Source organism: Pyrus communis, chromosome 12, assembly GCF_041283825.1.
Source record: "Pyrus communis isolate YQ-2024b chromosome 12, ASM4128382v1, whole genome shotgun sequence".
Lineage (NCBI taxonomy): Eukaryota > Viridiplantae > Streptophyta > Magnoliopsida > Rosales > Rosaceae > Pyrus > Pyrus communis.
The window spans coordinates 2,390,464-2,401,982 of NC_142576.1; the positions used below are offsets into that span (position 1 = coordinate 2,390,464).

General features: G+C 37.0%; 1 protein-coding gene and 1 long non-coding RNA gene across 2 annotated transcripts; both read right to left on the reverse strand.

Annotated features, from left to right (window-relative positions):
* Positions 1-1,717: 1,717 nt before the first annotated feature.
* Positions 1,718-5,504, reverse strand: LOC137745785 (uncharacterized). Its single transcript, XM_068485797.2, has 12 exons — positions 5,326-5,504; positions 5,137-5,177; positions 4,928-5,031; positions 4,528-4,608; positions 4,186-4,268; positions 3,837-3,888; positions 3,486-3,575; positions 3,264-3,332; positions 3,043-3,144; positions 2,387-2,455; positions 2,197-2,253; positions 1,718-2,042 (listed from the first exon to the last, which is right to left on the reverse strand). Exons 1-12 carry the CDS (start codon positions 5,394-5,396, stop codon positions 1,956-1,958), a joined length of 906 nt encoding a protein of 301 aa, XP_068341898.2. The 5' UTR covers positions 5,397-5,504; the 3' UTR covers positions 1,718-1,955.
* A 2,030-nt stretch (positions 5,505-7,534) lies between these two features.
* Positions 7,535-8,408, reverse strand: LOC137748931 (uncharacterized). The gene is made up of 3 exons (XR_015954008.1): positions 8,260-8,408; positions 7,760-8,165; positions 7,535-7,658 (listed from the first exon to the last, which is right to left on the reverse strand). It is a non-coding gene; the product is annotated as an uncharacterized LOC137748931 (long non-coding RNA).
* Positions 8,409-11,519: the final 3,111 nt, after the last annotated feature.

Below are 11,519 nucleotides of genomic sequence, written 5' to 3' on the forward strand. Positions count from 1 at the left end.
GTTGCATACCCGCCATGCCTTTTGCTTTGCAATTGGCACTCTTTTTCTTACGATTACGTCCAAATTCAGTGTTAAATTTTTTAGGAGTTTTAACGAAACACTCTCGTTACTTTTTATTTTTAATAAAAATAATATTTTTACTTTAAAAAGTCACTTATAATACTATTCACTTACAACATATTTTTATCATTTTGATTAAAACTTAAAGTTTTCAAATCTTTTTCATTAATTTTCCCTAAATTTTTCTTAATTTTTCTCTGTTTATGGTTTAAGTTATGATTTTGTGGGCTGCGTGGACTTGTATTTTCGTTACCATGTGATCACGAAAACAATAAATGAATGTTCGATGAAATAATAATTTTTGTTAAATATGCGTAAATAGTATCAGTTATAAATTTTTAATAAAAAATGAATTTGATAGATGCTAAACAAACAATAAGCTGTATATAAAAACAGTTTCAGTGTCCTTTTACTGTCTATTTAGTACTCATCCAATTCTTCGTTTGATTAAGTTTTGTAACCGAATCTGTTTGTGTATATTTTACAAGAATATTAGAAGACAAGTAACATTTTTGTTAATTACCAAACTTCAAGGGAAACAAAAGGCTATAAACATTCATAATTAACCATCTTCATAACATATTTAATCGACTGGTGATGCCAAATTAGTTGGATTCCGTGATCTAGGACACACAACAGATGATAACAACCACAACAACAACAGGAAAAGCCTTATCTAACTACGTATGGTCGGCTGTATGAGTCCTAGAATGTGACTGCGCTCGATTTTGCATCAAGCGTAGTGGCATTCTAGAATTATTACAGCTGACGCCACTTAATGGAATAAGGCTTTATTGCTATTGTTGTTATCAACAGATGATAATCTGATATAATTCCAGCTGCAAACCATGATAATAACTTATGAATATGTGGGAGTGGTTGAATTCTCAAATGTGCCCATCTTCCCGCTCAAGATCAGAACCCACCTTCAGAATGGATCTTAACGGTCTTGGCTCATCCCTTCCCAGCTCTAAACATTTCAACTTTTTCAACGATTTTCGTCTTAGCTTCATCACTTCGTCTATGTCCTCCACCCTGTGATGTATGCTAACCATTTTCTTTGGAGCTTCTGCTTGGTGTGCAACCGCCGTTACTTGATCTTGCGTTTGGTATTCTCGAGCCATCGGGTGCACCTTTTGGCCTTTTCTGGTCCCGGCTTCAGAAATGGCTGTTTCGGGGTAGCCTTGGTTCATCGGAGGGCCTAGTTTCACGGTCTTGAAGTGTTGCGAGGCGAGGCTTCTCGTGATGAAGTTGTAGAGCCTTTGGCAAATGCCCAGAAACTGGAAATGCTCCTCTCTTCTATCCATCCGTTGATCTTTTTCCCCTAAAAAATAATTGTGAAACGTCGAATACGACCGCAGAACTGAGGAGAAGATAATGTGGAGTTTTGGATGAAAGGTTTGCTGGTGTGGATACCATTCTTCGGAGTTGTAATTTGAAACTTTGAAGCAAGGTATTCTCTCTTTCTTAAACAAAAAATAGAAAACAAAACAAAGTTTCCTGTGAAACTTGATGGAATGAAAGAGTACCAAAAATGGCATTGCCCTTTCCTATGGAGCAAGACAGAATATCTAGGAAGACATTGTTTGGAAGAATGATTTGCCTGAGACCGACGTACTGGAATACATTTCCGGTACCTTCTCGGTGAAGATACACCTTGCAAAAAGGAGAGTTTCTTTAGAATTGCAAAAGAATAAGGTACAAATAATGTTAGAATGCTCCAAGGATCGATCCCCAAGTGCGTAACTCGGGTTAAGAGTTGAATTCAACTATAAAAGCTGTAGCTACATGCATACAACTAGTATGGTAAATCGTGATATGCTCAGTTTACAAAATTGGGTAACAGCATTTAGTTCGTCATCAACACGGTAGATTTATGGGGAAGGATAGCTTGCTTAGACAGAAATCCTCCCGCATAGACGCCAGAAAGCTTTAGGCTGGAAGAGAGATTTTTCAAATACCCAGATATCGCGAACAAGGACCTACAGAGCACGAAAAGCATGTCATCGTCACTTGGTATGTTTGGTGTTATTGGTAAATATATTCTTGTGCACTGGTTTTTTTTTTTTTTTTTTTTTTTTTTAACCGGACATGTACTGGTGTTTTTAAATTTTTATTTTTCTATCACACTTTTACCTCCTTCGATTTATCTCCAGCAACAACAGCACCCTTCGCGTCATATGCTTCGAATTTCTGCCAGAAAAACAAAGAGGAAAAAAGAAAAGTAGCAGCACGCTCAGTAGTTGAAGTTTTGAATTAAAAGCAGACAATGAAAGAAAGCAACATGAGAGTGATAAATGAGCCATGAGTCTAGCCGTCCATGTACCTGCTTTGTCAGAAACTCGAGCGTAAGCTGTATGAACACCTTCTCAAGATCATTTCGATCAACGCCAATCTGTGATTAAAAAGTGAATAAGGCATGGCATAAAGTAATTGTGAAGAACAATAAGACACCAGTGCACTAAAATCAAGGAAACATTCAATTGTTCCCAAGCTTATGAGCTACAGAAAAAATGTAACACGGCTTATCAATTGTTAAATTTGCTTATCTTGTAAAGCATAAGAAATAAAAAGCTTATCAGTTGTAAGCCCGTACTAAAGCTTCAATTTCTTCAAGTTTTATAGCGAAAAGAAGCAAAAATAGCTAAGATTTTGATTTCAAAGCAATTTATGTGATGGGTTCTAACAGGAGTATTAGCTTCAGGGATCATGGCAACTAAGAGTTGTTAACTAACATAGTCAAGAGATATCTTGAGAACCTATTATACACAAGAAGGGCAGGAATGCAGCCGGGAGCGAAGAGATGGCAAACAAAAGTTTAAAAACAGGAAATTTTCCTTTAATTCACTCGATTTGATGGTTTGAAAGTTTCCTCAACCTAAGCAGCTAAATATTCTCAAGATTAGTAAATCCTCTTTTCTGTTTTATAGAAGTGCGTCCATAGTGTGAATAAAAAATTATACTAATTAGACAGACACTTACCAGTCGTGCTCGCAAAGTTCGTATTTTGACAACTGGTTCCACCAATTCCCAGTAAACCTTACTCCAGATGGAATCTCTTTGTTTTATTTCATTCTTTAGTTCCTGCATACAAAAAGATCATAAATGATGTCTCAGAACTTCAATAGAAACTCCTTTACATCAGAATAATCACCATAAATACAGCCGAAACTTAAACAGAAACAAAAAAGTACGAAGCATACGGAAAACATTTTCTCTGTAACTGCTTTCCTTAAAGTATTTTTGTCCCCGTTTGCCATTAAAGTATTTATCTGGAGAAGAAGGTGAACAGATTAGCTACAGGAGAAACCCATACAACGCAGTTGAAAGAAGCAACACAAAATTGAAAGGACCAGAAAAGCTGGAATATAAGAAATATACAATGCATAAACCTAAGAAAGAAACCGAGAAGTAGATATAAATACCTCCTTGTATAAGTTTATTGCTTCTTTGTAGAATAGATTCTTTGAGTACCCCTTTTTTCTTAATTTGGCAATGGCATATGCACTTTTGAGCTGAAAAGTTAAAAACCAGAAATATCAACCTTAGATGTCAAAATCAGACCTCAATTGACTGAAATATCGATAATTAAGTTCAATCAGCAATCTATATATATTATGGGTTACAATCCCAAACCAAAACATAAAAAGGAGTGGGTCGGAATTTAGAAAAATTTGTGGGAATGAAGGACAGTCATGAAAGAATAGAAGAAAGAAGCTTCAACAAAATTAACCAAAAGATTGAATCACTAAAACAAGACAACCTTAGAACTTCACCTCTATAATTATATCTTCTTTTGTTCTTTTCCATCCGCTTCTTGTGAACCATCTGATACATAAAACATCAGAATTTTCATATATAAGAACAGGAGATTGAAAGAAAAAATATAAGTAACCAAGTCTAAAATTATCTAGTGAAACTAAAACTAAGAGAGTTTAACGAGAAACTTAGCATAACTAATTTCTATAATTGTTAAAGAAAACAAAGATTATACTATTAATCCGGTGAAAAGTGAGAACTGCCTAAAATTTGTAGTGATACACGGTAGAGTTCCACCAGTTTGCAAGCCTACTCTACTTACCATTTTCTACAAGATCAATAAAATTCAGTTTTGAAATAACTAACCTCTTGAAAAATGAGACTTTTTCACGAGGTGTATAAGGCTCATAGATAAAACCTGGACTCAACATGGCTACTCTAAGAGCACCCTGCATATATCATAAGGAAACCACACACGGTATTATGATCTGTCATGCCAACGAGCAGACTAAGGAAACTAGAAGTTCATTGGTTCTCTTGATCAAGAGCACAAGATGACAGATACAACTCTAACCTTTAAAAATGGATACTTGTTTCAGTAAAGAACTAACATAATATATTAAGAAGAAGCAAAAGCACTGATCATCGTCCACATAAACTGAACCAAAGGGGATTAAATAAGAACAGTTGAGCACAAAGATAACATACCATTTGTCTTGCTTGTGCAGGGGCTTTTACTTGTGTTGATAGTGACCTCGTGTCACTCAAGAAAATCGGAAACTCAACAGCCTAAATGAACGACAACAAAGCAATAAAAAAAGGAGTTTTAGTAACTCAACACAGCCTAAATGCACAACGAAGTACAATCAAAAGGGATGCTCATAATCCAAATCTAGCATTGGCACCAAACCAATTCAAGTTATAAAGAAACAATTAAAGGGGATGCTCAAAATCCAAAATTAGGATTGGCATCCAAACGATTCAAGTTTTAAGTTTTAGCAATCAACAGCCTAAACGCACAATAAAGAAACAATGAAAAAGGGATGCTCATAATCCAAAGTTTAGCAGTGGCATCGAACCGATCAAGTTACAAGTTTTTGAAACTCACCAGTGCAGAACGCAATGTTATAGAACTTCCATGAGTCCAAGGAAGGCCCCCATGGCTGCCCTTGTACAAGCAAGACGATACGTTCCGGCAATAGAATCCAGGGACTGATCACAGACAAAAAAGTATGTCAATTTCCAAAAACAAATTGCATCCCAACCCAATAAATCCATAAGAAATTACTCCCCCACTTGCAGAAAAATCAAAATTACCATTTGAAATACCAGTGGCATAGCCTCTTGAGCTTCCAAGCCTGAAAATTAAAAAAAGATTCAATCTTTGAAATACCCATTTCAATTAATCATCAGAAGCATTTTCCTTTCCAATCCAAAGCTTGGAAAAATTGAAATTTTCAAATTGTCAGTGACCAAGCAGGACATTAACCAATCGTTTCTACTCACAGATGGGAGGATTCTGCAATCTGGGCCGTACGATAGAGAGCTCGAATCCGGTGTAAGCTTCTGAAAGCCATCGTTAATCACAAATCTTTGAGAACCCCAATTTGAGTTTCTTTACGTAACATGGAGAGATCGATAACAGAGGGAGAGAGGGGGGATTCTTTAGTTGGCAGACTTCCAGAGTAATAGGGTTTAAGGAGGAATTATACGGTGCTTCGCAGTTATACCACGTGGTCCCCCACCCACGCATACAATAATTTTTTTTTCACAGAAATTAAAATTAAAATTTTATTTTATTTAAAGTAAAGATGATTTCGCTTCTTATCGACTAGGATGATTCTATTGCAACTACATGATTAATCAATTGAAGAGCTCAACGAGTTGAGAGCATTTTAACAAATTTGAATCCTCTCCGAACCTTAGTATTTGGAATTTAAGGATCGGGTGAATCAGAGCTTTTGGTTTGTATATAGAAAGATTGAAACTTTTTGTTTGTATAAGGTGAGCCAACAGCATAAATCATTGAAAACTATCGGATATAATTTGAGTGGTCCGGATTGTTTGGACTCCAGACAATGAGATCATAATACAATTAAAAACTATTGACATTACTTATTTCCAAAGTTAAGAAACAAAAGGGTGGTAATTATATTTTGCTCAAATGTTCTAATTTTTTGCACAAATCACATTCTACTTCACTAGCCTTCATGCACGCGCTCACGCGCGTGTAGAAGGTATTTTTTAAATCACGGTGTGCTATGCACGACTTACATGTTTTAAATGTATTTATATGTATAAATTGACAAAAGGAAAGTCAAATATTTAAAGTAAATGAATCATTTTAGATCATGCTAGAAGTAACATCTCATAAACCAATTAAAACAGTTAAATTCACGTAATAAAATCGATCTATGTAGAATTTACATTAAGAATAGAGAAAATAATATTTAATAAACAATTGATTGAATCACATTATTGCTAATCATTGTGAGGTCAAGCTCACCTCCTCATCTTTAATGTAGATAATATCGTTTGTTTTAAAAAAATAAAAATAAAAACAATCATTTGACAATTTATTTAATCACATTATTATTCGCGTGCGAAAATGACACACCCCGTCCCGAAGGAGGGCATGCTGGCCGTCACGTGAGAGTGACGTAACCATTTGCACAGTTCGGAAGCTTTAAAATATACAACTTCTAAAATGAAACACCCGAAGGTGAGTCCTTATTTGGTCCATTCTGTCAGAACACCGTTGAATTTCCTCGTAGTCACCACACCTTTGCAATTCTTGAACCTGGAGGGGCGCAAAACAAAATTGAGTGGGTCAGCAAAACGAACGTATTCAAAACCTTCTTTTCTCTTTTGCATATACTAACCCCTCGCCGTAAAACAAGTATAGTTTCCCAGAAAATAACATATATACGTATGTATAGATATGCCAGTCATGCTCAAAGATATATCATTCATGCTCATAAATATGTCATTCATGCTCGAGAATATGCCACAACGGAAACTCATAATCAAATGTAAGTGTTCAAGCGTAATTCACATCAATAACATATAATCTGGCAGCCGGGAGTCACCTAACGTGACCTGTACGGCTGCATCTAGAGCTCCACTCTCAACTCAATAATTGAATCTGCACACGAGTCGGAACCACCTAACGTGGTCTGTACGACAGGCTGGGTGTAATATATATATGCTCTAATGCTACGATCACGTGAAGCTGTGCGATAAATCGCGGGTCACCTACAAATCGGAACCACCTAATGTGGTCTGTACGACAGGCTTGCACCTAACTTGAATCCAAGGCGAGCATGCGGTGCTGGTGAACATACACGTGAAGGCTGTGCCCTGGCCTCGGGCGGGAGCACTAACACCGGAGGTGCAAATTATAAGCTCTCTAATCCTCTCAAACTACTACTGCATACAAACATGAATACCACTTACCTGTCACTTACCTGTGCGTCCACAGCACCAAATACACATATATAAATGCATGCCACTACTAATGCATGTGATGACAGTATTTCAATCGTATTCCAAACGTATTTCGTACGTATATCAAATGTATTTCAAAAGTAGCTTACCTGGGCCTCCTCAGCACCATGCAACAGTATGCATAATTATGATAATGCACATATTAAAATATGATGCATATATGACAAAATATTAAATTCGTATTTCTTTTAAAATACGTTTTCTGGGAAATACGTCAAGCATACGTATATATATACTGAAAAGTAACTGCCCACTCACATATCACATCGACTTCTCGTAGGTCCCTGAACCTCCCCTAGCTTGGTTACATTCTTCCTCTGTATAATTTTCACCTATACAAACAGTAACCAAATTGACATTATTTAATGCACATACACCAAACATTCGTCCATAACTTTCTCATACGTTGCTCAATTTGGGTGTATGAATATACCACGGTGATCTACACGACGTCACGAACGCGTGACAATTTTCAGAACTCAATTTGGAGATCTCACGCGCCCCCACGCGCCCTGTTCACGCGCTGCCCACGCGCGCGTCTTCTTCCTCGCGTCGCCGGACTGGTTTCGCCGGAGATGGTGTTTTGCCGGAATTTCTGGGTAAATTTCAAAGTGTCATAACTTCTTCATTTCTTAACCATTTTCGACGTACTATATATCAAAATGAAGGTATTGACGAGACGAACACATCCATACCTGCCTTGACCCCTAACTCGCCGTGGTTTTGCCGGAAAACCCCTTGAAAGCTTCGGCCAACTTTGACCACGATGATCCCGACGTCCAAACTTCTCCAACGAAGTACTCCGAGGCTCCTTAGGACCTCACTAAGACATCTATGAGCTTCAAAATCCCAAAAACAAGCTAGATTAAATTCGCATGAACAGTGTTCAAAACGGATTACCTCGAATCGACGCGAAAACGAAGGATTTCTCACCTGAAAATGGTATGGTTGTACTCGTACGAGCTTCACGAGTCCAAAAATGCCCTTGGTTCCTTCGATCCATCAAGGTTTGGGTGATTTGTGTGTCGTCCGTACGTTTTTGAAGAAAGAAGAAGAAAGAACGGAGCTCGGGAGAGAGAGAGAGAGACAGAAAAGAGACAGAGGGAGAGGAAAAGAGGGAGGGAATCCCGGGAAAGAAAGAGAGTGTATGAGTGTGTGTGGTCCTACAACACCATACAACACAAAACTACACGTAAAGTAACGAACTAGGGGTAAAATTGTAATTTCAAATGTACGTTTCGATATTTCCGGGACGGGATGTCACAACCTACCCTCCTTAATAGAATTTCGTCCCGAAATTCAAAACAACCACATATAACCCCTAGTGATCGAAGAACAATCTAGGATACACATTCCTCATTCGATCTTCTGTCTCCCATGTAGCTTCCTCGACTGAATGCTTTCTTCACAAATTCTTTACCAATTACACTGTCTTAATTCTCAATACATTCTTTTTCTAATCCAAAGTCGTCCTTGGTTCCTCAACCAGTCTAATCCGGATTAATTCTCAATAGTTGCACCGGAAATCCATGTGACGAATCTGCCACCTAGTGACAACGCATCGAAATATAATACATTATGCACCTTAGCAAATTCTGAAGACATCACTACTTGTATGCAACTTCATCGATTCCTTTAGTGTTAAAAAACGGTCTGATGTGTTTAAGACTTATTTTGTCTCCTTTCCAAATCTCACTATTTCTTTTCGTGATGAAATTTCTAAAAATGTTGAATCATGAAACACATCATGCTCTTACAAACTCTGGAAGTAAATCAAGCAACTTCACCTACTATTCGATGATCACATAAAGTCCGAGGTACTTAGGACTTAATTTGCTTTCCTTTCCAAGCCGTATCATACTTTTCTAAAGTGAAAACTTCAAAATTATAAGATCATCTACGTTAAACACTCGATTAGTGACATGTTCAACTATTAATCTCTTTTGCCATTCCTGGCTACTCTCAGGTTAAACTTAATCACCTGAATACTTTGAGAAGACTCACCCATAGTTTCAGGGCCTACCAAAACTCTTTCGTGATCGAATCTTCTCTATCCAGAAGCATTTCTTCCACAAATCAGCAAAAATCGACACATTTCATGGTCCTTATGGCGTTACATCGGAAACTGCGCAACTAACATACTAAAAAAAAAAACTCAGCAGTTCCGTAACCCAAATCTCTTCTCCATAAAACATATAAGTACTGTTGCACTGTGGTTGTTACTCAACACTGGAGTAAATGTACTAACTTGGTACATTGATCAACTATCACTTCAAGTTCAATCATAACCATCATATTCTCAAACTCAGCAATCTTTCTTTTTCCCTTCTTTCTTTACCTTGGTTAATTCTTAATTTTCTTCGTTAACCATTTGAGTCTTGAGTACGACCTTGCTAAAAAGACTTAACTTGAAAATTAGCAATTACAACTTCTTCTCAAACTTCCATTCTCAACTTTACTTCAGTTGATTTCCAATCCACAAGAAGACAATCTTGGCAAGCATGCCAGACATTAGTTCTTACCGTAGTCTTCTCACCAAGTGCATCAGCTAGAACAATTTTACGATCACTCTGGTCGTACAATCATGTTCATTAAACAATTCAATCCACCTTCGCTGCCTTATATCAAAATCCTTCCAAGTAATGGATATTGGAGACTTTTTGGATTCGTAAAAATCTTGCAGTCTTACCACATATAATGTCTTCATAACTTCACAGCAAGAATGGTAATCATGACTTCCCAATCACCAGTAGGGTAATTCATTTCATGAGGTTCCTTTCGTCGTGAAACGTATGTAATCACCCTAACATTTGCATCAACATGCATCCAATACCATTCAAGAAACATCACTAAAAATTCATGATTACCACTAATCTCTGGGAATACTCAAATACGTGCATGAGTGAGGAATACTTCAACTGTTGAAACCTTTACTCATAATTATCATCCCACTCAAAACTTAACCTCTTTTCTCGTCAATGGCAAGGCAATGACTGAAAAATCTTTCACGAACCGTCCATGATAGCTTGTTAAGCTAGGATAACTCCGAATCCCAATCACGATTCGTGATTGTTCTAAATTCTCAATTTCTGCTACCTTTTATGAATTCACTTAAATACCTAAAGCAGATATAATATATCTCAAAAATGCTACTTGATTCATCCAACATTGGCATTTGCTAAACTTAGCATACAATCGACGTTCCCTCGATCTTTGCAATACCGATTTAAGATGTTTAGCATACTTTGCTCTAGTCTTATCAATCTTTTCAATAGCAACAACAACAAATCGGTCTAGATATCATTGGAATACTTCATTCATCAAATTCATAAAGTACTAGATGCATTCGTCACTCCGAATGGCATCACCAAAACTTGAAATGACCTTAACGAGTCCTGAAAGTTATCATAAGGGCATCCTCACCGATAATCTTCAACTAATAATATCCAGACCTCAAGTCAAACTTAGAAAATATACAACCACCTAGAAGCTGATCAAACAACCACTAATGTGAGGTAACGGATAACGATTTTCAATTGTTACTCGATTCAACTGTTTATAATCAAAGCACAGCCTTAACGTCCATTTTCTTTCTCACCAATAAACCGGGGTTCCCCCAACGTAATATACTAGGTTGAATAAAAACCTTTATCAACCAATTTCCAATTCTCTTAGTTCAACAGGCAACATTCTATAATATATGGTTTGTACCTGGAGACAAATCCATAGTGAACTCTACATCTTTGACTGGCGGCAATCCAGGTAAATTCTCAGGGAAAGCGTCAGGTAAATGTTTAACTACTCCCACTTCTTCCACAGTACTAGAAGTGACATCATTTAGCACCACATGAGATAAGTATCCTTGGCAGCCTTTTAATAATAATCTCTTTGCTCTCACAGCATAATTAACGGTCTGCCTCACTTCACTTTGCATACTAACAAAAGTAATCTCTAGTCATCCAGACCGATGGAAAATAATTGGTTTCCCGGAAATAAAGTATATACTCATATACGTAATATATCTTGCACACATTCAGTACCACTTCGCGTGGTCTGCAACTCATCACTGTATATAACATAATATGCTCTAGAATAACATCGAAATCTACAATCTAATGGAACAAAAGTAGCTAGCAACAATACATACTCTACTAATACTGAGCACTCTAAATAAGTACGATACTAACATAGGA